Genomic DNA, 13,278 nt, shown 5'->3' on the forward strand with positions numbered 1-13,278 from the left:
GGCAACATCTCTCTGTCCTTAAGTTCTATTTTGCTGACCCAGATTATACCTCTGTTCGCCCACAGGTCATACCCTAGGAACATACGCAAACACTTGGCTATTTTTCCATCGCTTCCCTGAACCAGGTCCTCTTCCAGAAACACCTCTAGTTTGCTGCAGTTCAATTTGTTCCCTGGCTCCAGCTTCCTTAGTCCCTGCCAACTCGCTGTCTGGGAAACGAGGCTGCCTTACTGCTGATGGAAAGACCGCACTAAAGAGGCAATTAAAATAACTACTCACATCATGTGCAAATATTCTCTCCCTCACTCTCTGATATTCCTCTTCTCTCTCTTCAATTGATTTACTTCGTCTGTCATCTCTAAATGGATGCATTCTGTTTTGCTGAACAGAAAAAAGAAATCAGGAGGGTTATCCAAATTGAGCTGTTAGAAATCTGCAGTTAAGCAACTGTCAGCTGAGAATAATAAATGTTCACTTAAACAAATGGAGCAGGAAAAGTCTTACTCCCTCTGGTCCCTAAGTAGGCTGTGGTGGGGGACATGTGTGGTGTGTGTGTGACACCCAATGGCAGATCTTTGTTGCTCCTGGTTGTTTTCTCACTGGATGCAAATAGTACAGGTGTTTCCAGAATGCAAGCACTCGGATGGCCTCAGGTGTTCAGCCAGTTCAGCTATGTGTGGGTCACCACTGATGGGTTCTGTCTCCTTTGTTAACCTGTGCGATTTTGACTCCTTAAAAGGAGGCAGAATGCTGGTGAAAAAAGAATTGGCTAGTTCAAGGTGGCTAAGAGAACCAATAGCTTTGAAAACCTGAGTAGTGGAAAAACAGAGCAAGAGAATAACGAAATGGGCAGAAAGGAAGATCTGGGCACTATTTCTCTACATTCTAAGTTGTGTTTTCATTCGCTCAGTGACTGATCCTGTGATCTGCATCTAGCACAGAGAGTAGAAACTAAATTTGAAAAGCCTGCTTGTTGATTAGGGTCAATATCAAGATGTCTAAAGGAACAATTCAAAGAACCCAGCATGAGGATTGCTCTTCTTCAGCCTTCTGAATCACTTCCTACATCTCAAAGACCCTCCCATCTTATTCTTGCCATTCCTCACAAAATGCTCTGTGCTAACCACATTCATCCATCCATTCAACAAACACCCACTAAGTACACGACACAGGCACATGTTTCAGAGTCAACGGGAGCCACAGTGTAGCTTGGTGGTGGTGGGAGGAAATGAGATACAAACGATGAACAGGTTTAAAAAAAAAGTGCGTCAGAGATGCACACAGTGGCTTACAGTGACTCACTGAGAGTAATTAAAATAACAACTTGAATGAGATGCATATTGTCTTACCTTTAAGAATTCTAAAGCAGTGTCATTTTTCAAAAAATTTATTTTGATTGTCAGAGACACAAAGTATAATTGTAATGGCATTTATATAACTTTCTACCATTCTTGTCATTTAAAATTTGTTTTCTTTTGTCATTTAGTCAATTTTCTTCCTAATCATCCTGGATTCCACACCCCCCCATCTGGAGAAGAGATTTAGTCAAGTCTCTCCACCCTCATCGAAGTACCATGAATAAGGCTACTCTAGAAAACATTTTGTTTTGTCACAAGCAAAATACACATAAGGATAAAGTTGTGCTACAGTTCATGCAAAACAAGCAGACAATTTACATGGACAATAAAACACGAGAAGGAGAAGGGGTGGGAGGCTAAAACATGAACTCGATTCTTTTCTTTGAAGACTTATTTTAGGATAGTTGCAAAATCCACCTGTCCTCACCATAACAAGGTTTGTTCTTTACAGCTACACGAGTTGATCATCGGTCCGTATTGAAAATCCAGCTCAATTTGTGCACAACTGAAGGACAAAGCTGTAGGGAGTGGAACGACTGCCATAGTTACACAGACATCTGGAAATGCGACTGACAAAGCTTTTCCCAACAGCTTGGAGCCTGTGGCATCCCGACCCCCCACGACATGCAGCAGGAACTGCGCCAAGCACCACCCATGCAGCCCAACACAGAGCCATTGCTGAAGCAACCAGGACATGGTTTCTTTGTGCTACCCATTGAATGCCAAAGGGGGAGGCGAGGGGGACAAGGGGGCTGGAGAGAGGACAGTAGTATCAGAGGCAGGGAGAGTTGGGAGAGGGAGAAGGGACAACAGAAGAAAGACAAGAACGTCAGTCAGCCCACCTTCAAAAACAACAACGTCAGCCACTCTCAAACTTGAGAACCAACCTGATTGTCTTCTTTATCAATACTAGAGTTATCTCGCTTCAAGATAAACCGCTTCTGGGATTCTTCACCTTTTTCATCTTTTAAATGTTCACAAAACCTTTGCTCTGGTCTGCCAGCAAAGTAAAACATATCAATAAAAAAAGATTTTTTCCCCCTGTTTAAAATTATTTCTTAGTGTTGTTTTTCCCCCACAGTGGCATTCAACTTAAAAAAAAAAAAAAAAAGTTTACACGTGGTTTTGATGCTAGAATTGCTGGCAATATACAGGTAGGTAATATTTCACTTCACAGGTCTTGTTAGAATACCTTTTGTTGCTTTGAATTCAGAGTCTTGGTTGCTGCATGCTTCTCACCATGGCTGAAGTTAAAAAAAACATTTTAATGGCCTGACCATATATAGTGTATAGATGTTTTCTTTAGTTATTTTGACCTCCATCACTCCTGAATTCAATCAAGTTCCCACCCTTGTTAGCAAACATATATCCATGTTTAGAACTTGGGAGTGCCACATTAATTCCCCAGTGTCTGGAAACTAGGAGAACACCTCCCTTTCAAGAGCCTCCTGAATCTGTAGTGAGAGAGGATCATCTATAAATTACTTCCATCTTTCTCCAATGACAAATGCTCTGGAATCTGGCTCCAGTAGACTCTGACATCTTTGACCATGTCTTGTAAATCAGTTCAGTAATTGGGGAAACTGGAGATATTTAGTTAAACAACTTAGTGACTGATTAGCATGGGAAAAATGCTCCAAGCAGTTACACACTATTGATTGGTCCATTGATTATTTAGTCTTCTTAATCATTTTGTATTATTAGAGGAAAGGGCTCCACTTCCTTGTTAATTTCCCACAATTGTCACTACATGCCACAGAACTCAATGAATGATGGGCTTGGGTTCATCCCCAGAGGAAGAGCTAAAATATTTGTCCTGGGTTTAGAAGCAGTTGTAATTTATGACTCTTATTAACGTCTCTCTGTCATGTCTGATGTATTACTTCTGAAACCCAGTGGGTTTTCTATCCCTCCTGGCTTCATTATGCATTCAGCCACTGGGAAGCCACTTCACAGTGTCTGTTGTTTAATAAGGGTGACCAGTAATTGGGAATCTCATCGTTTCCATATAGCTCCAGAATAAGCAAATACCACTTTAAAAACAAAGGAGTGGTTTAAGTGTATAATTCAAATCTTGATGAGATGCACCCTTTCATTAAATACATATACATAAATTATAGTAATATTGGTGAGACAGTAACAGAAAACTGGAATAATACCAGTTATAGCTTCTAGAACTGCATATAAGTTTTGCAAAGTGATATCCTTATCTCATTCAATCCCTGCAACAAAACCTTGATGTGGGAGGAGCAAATATCTTTCACCTCTTTTACAAATAAAGAAACCACCCCTTAGTGATCTTTTGACTCCAAGTTTATAGATTTGCCCACTAAGTCACAGGCATCAAACAGCCTATTCACATCTTTGCAGAAGTGTGATTCAGTCTCTCTCTGCTTACATAATACACAAACCTCATAAAGAAGAAGAAAAAACTGGCATCACCATCTTTAAGATCAACATAAATGTTTTCCACCAAAACTAAAATGTAATAAAATATAATAAACAATCTGGAAGTGAAAATATGACACTTTAAAATCAGAATACTAAGAGAACCAAGTAAACTTGCACTTTACAGAGAAGAGGCCATTTACAGCAGAGAAATGAAACATTTCAGTGTATCATAGCCACAGTACACTGCAATTATTTATTATCCTGTAAAGTCTTATTATATTAGCCTGAATAGTTGCGGGTCACTGTAAATGATAAGAATTCTCCAGGAATTTTTAAGCGTCTCAACATTTTTCACCAGTACTTAGATGTTATATCACTTTTTATGTAGCAAGTGAAATGAGGATATTAACTTAAATACACATGCTGATTGTATCAATGCTAATTAACTCTCCTAATATCCTTAAGCTCTGTAGTCTGATAAACTACAGGAAATGAAATGATTTGCTTGCTGCTCAATTTACAGCTGTATTTCTCGTATTGGTTGCTAATAGTCTCTAACTGTTCATTTAGAAATAAAATGGTCTGATAATGTGAGCTTTTTGATTCATGAGCATAAGGTGAATTTGCTTTAGACTAATTACTTCTTTAAGAAGAAAACCATTTAGAGTGAGATTTGAGGCTACTAACCAGAGCAAGAATCTAAGTTCCGTGTCGGTAGGGATTGTGTTTTTTAAATACTTAATCCTTTAGTGCTTAGAACTGTGTCTCGCTTATGGGAGGCATTTGGTTGAATGAATCAATGTATTAGTGAATGAAAGTTTAGTACAGCTGTATATAAATCATTGTAATTCAGGAACAGATCAAAGGGTCACTGAATAAAATATGCAGTCACACATTTTTAAATTATAAAACAGAAGAAGAGAGAGAGTTTGGTTAGTAGGAGCATAAATTTAAATTTAGAACATTAGGAAGAACTTCTATAAAAATCAAAGTTATGTTTCAGTTCAAGTTGACCAAAAATAATCACGTTGTTAAAGAAAAGTTCTTAAAATTTGCAGATATCTTTAAGAAGAGAGGTGGAAATGAGAATTGTAGCTTTTTTAGTTTTGGGAATTCTCAGTTTAAAGTGTCATTATAACTACAAGAGACGTATTCAAACGTTATTTTTGAAATTTCATTTGCATTTCTTCAAAACACTTGTTTATTTGTTTTTTAAAGCAGGATGTATTTAAGAAAAATACATCCATCACATAAGCAAAGAGTGGTCAAAGGAGTTTGTTCTAATCAATAATGTAAATATTATTTAGAGCAAGAATATTAAATTATGCATAGTGCATTCTCCAAAACTGCTTTTCAAATACTTTGTTTAAATTTTTTTCATACGTTAGAACATAACAGTCCAAATTATTAATCCCTTCATGATTTTCCAAAAATATTTTGAGTGGTTATAAAGTAACCATTTGAAGTTTGCAGAAAAGGAATAAAATAAACCAAATAAGATTTTTCCAGGTTAATTTTAAGAGAATTATCTATGACTCCAGAGCTAAAGGGAAATTCGCAGTTTAAACTCAGGCAAACTAAAGTCTACAACTGAAGTAGTGCATGTGATCAAACTAAAAATTACCAGGAATGCACCATTATATTATAGCTTTTAAAAATCCTTTTTACCACTAATTTAACATCATAGCAACATTATTTCTTAGCCATAAAATGAATAGAACTAAAGTAATATATTATGGATCTTTATTTAAAATGAGAGTGAATTACTTTTAATGTATCAATATGAAGATGTAACTCTAAGAAAACCTTCTCAAAACTGCAAAACGTCGTGGTATTTATTAAATCAATGCTAACTAAAGTTTACTGTATATTTCATGCATGCATCATACATGCCTAAATTTTTTTTCCTGGCAGATTTTAGTCCATGAGGTATTATTTCTGGTTTTCTCTATATCATCATCAAAAAGCAGAGAAAATGAAGTTAGTGCTTTCTTCTGGATGAAAAAATAGTTACTCCTCTTAAGGTAAAAAAAAATATTTTCCCTCAATTTATAGCAGGTACCTACTGTGAAACTCATTGTTCATGTGTGGTAAACAGCAGTGGCATTTCTGCTCAGTGTCCTGGCATGCCCAACAAAACCTTTCAAAAGTTAGAATTAACTCCTCATTGTTCCTCTTAGACATAGGTTATGAAATGACAGGCAGTGGGCTCAGTGAAATACAGCGTAAGACAAACTCTGTCTTCTAGTCAATCGAGTCTGATTTTAGTTAGATTTTTTTTCTCTTGAAGCTTAAAATAGATGAGCACTCATTATTATTATTTTTTTAAATCTTTTTGATCTGGAAGTATTTTCAATGGCTTACTCTGCCAGTTTCTTTTTTTTTAAATCTTTTTTTAAAAGATTGGTACCTGAGCTAAGATCTGTTACCAATCTTGTGGGGTTTTTTTGTTTTTCTCCCCAAAGTCCCCCAGTAGATAGTTGCATATTTTAGTTGTAGGTCCTTCTAGTTGTGCTATGTGGGATGCTGCCTCAGCATGGCTTGATGAAGTAATGCTAGGTCCGTGCCCAGGATCCGGACCAGTGAAGCCCTGGGCCGCCGAAGTGGACTGCGTGAACTGAACCACTTGGCCAGAGGGCCAGCCCCTCACTGCCAGTTTCTTGAGACCAAATTTATTACTTTTCTTCCACATAGTTAAGCTTAATCCCTCCCTGTCTCCTTCCCCCACATCCACACAAATGAAAAATTCAATTCCACTAAATATGCAGGGGCACAAAGGGAAGTCTTTGAATTTCATACTGAAGAACTGAAAGATGGTCATACACATGCATAACTATCTTAACAAAGAAAGGTTGCTGTGCACAACAGGATAAAACATTTTGATGATGTCAGACATCTATCAAAAATATTCAATATTCAAACATGTTAGACAAGTCTAAGTTTCACTGTTTCCTTAATACTTTGAAATTTTCAATTAAAATATTTACAACTGTCTTTTATTAAAAAGAGAAAGTCTTATGTTCTTCTTTAAGTATTTCCCGATTTCCACTATCACTCTGTCATTTTATACCATTTTATTCTCTTTTAAATGAGACATGCCTTACAAATCCAATATATGTAGTGTTAAGTATCTGGCTTCCTTTATTAGCATCTTTCAAACTCGCGTTCTCAATTCTCTACACCTTTGAAAAATTCATTTTATTCTTCTCTGTTTCTATTGTGTAGTGTATATATAAACAGAGACATGCAAACTAACATAGGAAATACCTTGACCCTCCTTTAACATGAGGCTGTTCATGAAAAACAACAAAATTAAGCAGAATACTCAAAGACAACAAGTGTCTGTAAGATATCTTCTCTTAAATTGGCACCACCACTCTGGCAAACCAGCTCTGTGCATTAAGACCCTTAAAAATGTCAATCTTCCTTGAAAAAGTGATCTCATCTTAAGAATGAATCTAAAGAAAATGGTAATAAATAAATACACAGTCCCATTGTTCAAGAAATCAAAACAGTGGAAACACATGGTGTACTGGTTAAGTAACTTAAAATATCCCCATATGTAATACACAGCTTTATGAAATTATATCCAATTTTATTGACTAACATAGAAAAGCAATTTATAGAAGAACAGATATGTCATGATTATATTTATGTTGAAACTATAATATACAATAAGAATAATGACAGCAGTAGTTGTCTCCAGATGGTGGGATAATGGGCAACTTTTACTTCTAACCTTTTATATATTTGTGATTATTATAATAAACTCGTAGCATTTTATAACAACAAAATAATAAAGCTATTTGTTCAGAAAGTAAGGGAAACAACTTAAAAGTGTTGCGTATCTAATCATGGGATTATGGACAATTAAAACGTTCTTATATTTTGAACATTTTCTAACTTTTCTTTCAAGGCTTGTATTATTTTTGAATCAGCTGAAATGAACATTTCACTGTTTTATTTTATCAACTAATTCTTCATCTTTCTACTGCACTGCTACCTTTAAAAAGTCCAGGATCAATGATGCTCTGTGCTTTGCTTTGGGTCTTGGCTTAGCACACTAAGACCTTCCAGTATAAGTAAATCAAAAAAACAAATCACCCTCTTTGTTTCTCTGTCCTTCTTGGTCTATATGCATAGAAACATGCATTTGCTAATGATGATATACTGTTAATAATTAAGTGATAGCGTCCAATCTCAAGACCTTTTGTCTTCCTGTCTAATGGGGAAATCCAAACAATAACGGCGTAGAAAAAGATAAGAGAGATAAGGAAAAAAGAAAAAAATATGTAATTTGAAAAAGAGAAAGAAATCACAAGCAATTAAGATCTGGAATATTATATTCTCTGTGCGTTTGGCTCTTTCTGAGCTGTATTAAATGGGGGTGCTAGTTTATCAGTACACTCTCCTTTCTTTAAGTTCTCCATCCTTGCATTTCAATATTACACGAATAATAAAAGGCAGTAGCATTAATATATCCAATGACTCAAATCTCCACTCCCCCTAAAACACAATGCATTCTAGCACATACCCAATAACTTTACATAAAACGAACATGAACTAGTATACTAAATTTAACATAGCAATTGTTTTAATAATGAAACTAGGTTTTAAACAATTCATGCATAAATTGCTGATAAGCAAGCCTAAAAAGGCTTGTTGTTTCAAAGCAGGCATTATTGTGTTTTTTTCAGCTCTGCAGCTTGTTGTGTGATTTTTGCAACTTAAAAAGTGTCATCATACTATGGAAAAGCTCTTTTTAAAAAAGTTATATTAAGGATACTAATGTTACAGAAGGTTCAGGAATCTTTCATTTCCAAAATTAAGTAGTAAATTATACATTCAACACTCAAAGCCCATAAATAATTTCTAGTGGGGAAAGGAACACAACAAACATATTTTCTCTCCTCACAATCTATTTCTGTGATCTACCTATTTCTTCTACAGAGTCTTATGTTCTCTGAAGTATTTGAGAACAAGAAGATGAGAAAATATAATATTTGAGAGAAATGATACGGAGTTTGACCTATGTTAACCAGCAGGTCTTACTTTGAGTCTGAAATTGATTCAAAAACTAGGTTGTCCATTCAGCGAATAAAACTTCATGATTTTCCTGAGAGCCATGTGGTTCTTAGTTAGGTTTCTGATCTTTTGCTTCAAGTCAGATGACTTTCAACACTACTCCTATAAAAAGTGCAGAGTAAATTTACCGTGTTTAAAAACAACAGGATGCCAACCGACCACTCATAGATTTCCAAGAGGCACTTAAATAAATTGATGCTTGGTTTTCTTCAGAGAGTTATTAAGCAGGCATTCACGCCAGGCTGCTGCTCAGTTTATTCACCGTGCCACTCACACTCCCAGCCAAAGGAAAAGGAGCGCATGTTCTGTTTGTTTGTTTTGTTTTGTTTGGGTATAAATGCACTTAATCGCCTGCAGGGAGTGAAATACCTAAAGGTCAGAAACTAATGACTGCCATGTTAAGCCGTAGCCTCTGCAGGAAACTAAGCAGAACAGATGTTCAGTGACCCTGACTTACTCCTGTCCACTCCTTTCTGGGTCTGCCCAGTGAGAAGGTGGATGGAACCACAATCTTGCCTCCTAGTGCAGTAATTATCCATCACTTCAGGGATACTCAACAGAGTTTACCAGGCTCAACTGCTTCACCTAGACAGGAGCTTTACCTAGTACCAGAACAAGTTTCATAGTTCTTGTGATTTACCAAATTACCAGCTCGGTTAATCATTCTTTCTGGACCAAATAAGAAAACTACTGTAGTCACTAGACACACTCATGACTACGGGCAAACACCCAGGTCCACACTTCTCAGGAATCAGGGCATTGTGTTCCTGAGGGCTGGACCCCTAAAGTATCACCCCAAACCTTTGCCTTTGGGTCACTGTTCTTGTTTCATGGTTTCTGGGGCCTGTAACCGCTCACTCTCTTTCAGTAGCTTTGCTGTTTCCTTTCTTTGCTCTGCACTCTTAGGATAGGGGATCTGAGGCAATGACAGTGGGTGAATATGAAAGACATAAGAAAAAATATTCAGGAGATGACAACCTTTTAACATGAAAATTATCTGGGACTAGTTCAACAGTTACTCTGACATATGCAAAGATATTTAGATACACATGGGACTCTCTTTGCCTGTGACTGATCTTGGCCCTTTGGAAAACACTAGTGCAAGTAGCTGGTTTCTAATATCCAAATTGTACAGCCTGAGCATATATCCTTTCTCTAGGATGCAGAAAAGGAGACGGAGGTGAAAAAATTATCTAATAAAAGAACAATGCAGTGCTTTGGCTAAACACATAGAAAAATGAGCAAAAGAAAGAAAGAGGTGATTAGAAAGAGAGAAAAAAAGAGGAGCAAAGCTTCTCATACAAAAATGGACTCATGTATTTGTAGTATTTTAAAGATTTTTTTATAAAATCACTGTTTATAGTTTTAGCCTCAATCCTAAATATCAAAAAAGCAACATTATAGAGAGTAAATATATTATAAATATCATTTGCAGAACTAAGATAGCACAGATCCTAATACATCTGCCCCCTATTTCCAAAGGACTCATTTGTTGTCACCACCTAATCTGACAGTTAACAAAGAATTCTAACAGGAAAAATTAAAAAGTGCAGGAGAGTGAAACATATTTCTGGCAAAATCCGGAGGAAAGAGAACTAAACTAAAGGTGAAAAAACACAACATGGCCAGACTTAGCTCAAAAATTCCATTCATTATTTCAACAAAAAGGCAGTAAATTCCAACCAGAGGCATCCTCTGCCGTTAAGACCCAATTTGCAGACGAATAGGTGTGCTGAAAGGCTGCAGGTCACGTACACTCACCTGTTCTTACCCTGGCTAGCGCTGAGGACCAGCAAGTTTCCAGGGCTGAGAGGGTAAAGTGAATTCTTCCCTAATTCTCTGAAGTGCGTTAGTCTGCTCAGATGAAGGTACCTTCTTAGAATGTCTCCCATGTGACGATTATTATTTCTACTCTCTCTGGATTACTATATCCTTAACCCCCACCCCTTGCTCTTGTGGCTATGGCATGAAGCCGTGGATTTGGACAATTGGGTTGCTTGTAGCAGTAATATTATAATGATATACTGGAAAGGTTCATCTCCTGCACTGACATTATTGATAAATGTAGGTTTTTCATTCTTAGAAAAAGAAAGATTGAAATGGAGCAATGGATATCACCTCCTCCCAAATATCACATCTTGTAACAGTGATAAATACAGAAAATCTAGCAAGAACTGTCAAGTTATAAGAAGTATCTATTATTTACTGATACCACTGAGTTAATCCTCAAACCTATCTTCTCCCTCAATCATTGATTCTTATCAGCCAAAAAAAGACTTAAAACAGTTGGAATTCCCAACAGATCCAGGGAATGTTTTTGAGAATTTTGCTCCAGATGTTCTGGATGTCTCTGCTTTAACAGAGTTACGTGATTTAAGAAAATTGTTCTTGGCATTTGACACACCAGTGTAGATCCCAGCCACGCTCATCACTGCTTCACTGTAGTCTAAAACTGACCCCTAGTTTGTGCCCCATTTTCTTATTCTGTAAAATGAGGCTTCAATTACTTAGGTTATAGATAGGTTTTGGGGATTAAATCAAATAATATACATGAAATAAGAGATAAAGTATATCCAGTGCAAAGAATAACAGTAGATAATGCTATTAGAAGTAAGAAATTGCATCCCTTATCTAACTGAGAAGCCCATCCTCAGACAAAATTTTTCCACCATGAAAGGACAGATATATTATATCTGAGGATATTAAAGAAAATATAAAAGGTAAGTGTAGTACATATATACGTATAAATAGTCCTCACATTGTGTCATGACTTAAATATTTTGAACTACGTGTGAAACTATTTTCTCTCCATGCCAAACTTAATATTCTCAAGTCACATTCTATGATTACTTGAACTGTCTATAATCTAGAAAAACAGGGATTGTGGGAAATAAACCCCAGCCAATACCTAGCTGATATGCATTCATGTTAGAGGATCGCCTTATATGCCAATGCAGTGTCATTGAAAAAGAAAAAGTAAAATTATATAAAAAAGTGCTTTGTCTCCCTCAGCCCTTTAGTTCATTTTTGTATCCCCATCCACATTTTTCTGCATTTCTCCCAAGCTAGGATGCCATTTAAAATATGCATTTTCATGTCTTTGCATTGGAATAGCATAAACCTATATGCATGGAAAAAGTATTCCGAAAACACAAAACCCACAAGGAGCCATCTGAGGAATTTCCATCTCAGCCTCCCTCCTTTATATAACGGGAACATTTCCATCCAATAGTATGTCTAAATTAATGTGGTTCCCAATTGCCCTGATAGCACAACTCCTGAAATTTTCAGAGAATCACAGAAAACCAAAACAGACACCTAGCACTTGGATAGAAAGTTCTGAATAGAATTTCCATTTTAAACTTCAACTCTAAAAAGAACATGGCAACAGATGTGTAAAATCAAACATATAACTTTACACAGAACAACATTTCTCCTTTGCTAAAACTACCAACAGTAATTCAGGTTTGGAAAATGTGACTTGTCACTATTGAAAAAGGACATTTAATTAATTCTCTTCTCTTGTCCTAAAAGATATCAAGTCCCCCCACCTCCCACCCCCAAGAGCCACTCAAATAGAGGATGGTCAGAAAGGTGTCTGGAATAGAACAGTAGGACTTGACAGCTATGGATTGAACATTATTAAGCTCAACTCTTCAGGAAATACCTTGAAAGGCCATGACATATAGTCATTTATCTTTTTGTTTGGGCATGATTTGACTCACAGAGTGGGGGCTAAAGGGTAGGGTGCAAGAGCAGGAACCAGGCAGAGACTGAGCCAGCCCAGGTGTTCCGCTGTAGTGCCCTCACCTGAAGGTGCCCTCTGTACAAGCTCTGAAGACATACACAAGTGGGGTCTATTTGAAACTGGTCAACAATAAAAAGAAGAGAGCTGGTGCTCTCTTGGAAGTGAAGAAAACTAATAACATAATAATACGATACCTATTAGCTAGAAGTTAAAATTTTTCAGTGACAAATTACAGCCTCTGTGGTATTCAGAAACTTGCAAGGATCACAAGGGTCAGGAGAAGAGCTGACCAATAGAACCTTCTGAAATACTGGAAATGTTCTATATATGCTCTGTCTAATAGGAGTACTTGAAACGTGACTAGCCTGTCTGAGGAACTGAAATTTAAAGCTTAAATTTTGTTTAAATTTAATTCATTTAAATTAAAATACGAAGTTATTTGTAGCTAGTGGATACCATATTGGACAGAGCATGTTTAGAGCCATCACTCAAAGTTTACCAAGAGTCTTTATACAATGCTTAATTTTCTCAAAAATGATTCTATAAGAAAACAGGTTTCAAACACGTGTGCTAATATTCACGACTATGTGATTGCAAAATCAGTGTGAGTTAAAAATAAATGCACTATCTCTACTAGTTGAAACTGTATCCAACAATCTATTTGATCTATGGGCTTTTCTGTGAGTCTTATGGAGA

At 36.5% G+C, this 13,278-nt stretch overlaps 1 protein-coding gene across 47 annotated transcripts in view; it reads right to left on the reverse strand.

The window, feature by feature from the left end:
• ARPP21 (cAMP regulated phosphoprotein 21) overlaps window positions 1-13,278 on the reverse strand; it is a 153,097-nt gene that overhangs the window by 83,110 nt on the left and 56,709 nt on the right. For 31 of the 47 annotated variants that reach the window (XR_011427319.1, XM_070238964.1, XM_070238954.1 and 28 more), the window contains exons 10-11: window positions 2,246-2,354; window positions 280-381 (exon numbers count right to left, since the gene is read on the reverse strand). Coding sequence is in view for 46 of the 47 variants with exons in the window: in XM_070238964.1 (XP_070095065.1) it covers window positions 280-381; window positions 2,246-2,354 (211 nt within the window). In the remaining variant the exon portion in view is untranslated. The remainder of the gene's footprint in view (window positions 1-279; window positions 382-2,245; window positions 2,355-13,278) is intronic. The other 16 variants (XM_070238979.1, XM_023620755.2, XM_014731809.3 and 13 more) reach the window with 1 other exon arrangement.

Source organism: Equus caballus, chromosome 16 (assembly GCF_041296265.1).
Source record: "Equus caballus isolate H_3958 breed thoroughbred chromosome 16, TB-T2T, whole genome shotgun sequence".
Classification (NCBI taxonomy): domain Eukaryota; kingdom Metazoa; phylum Chordata; class Mammalia; order Perissodactyla; family Equidae; genus Equus; species Equus caballus.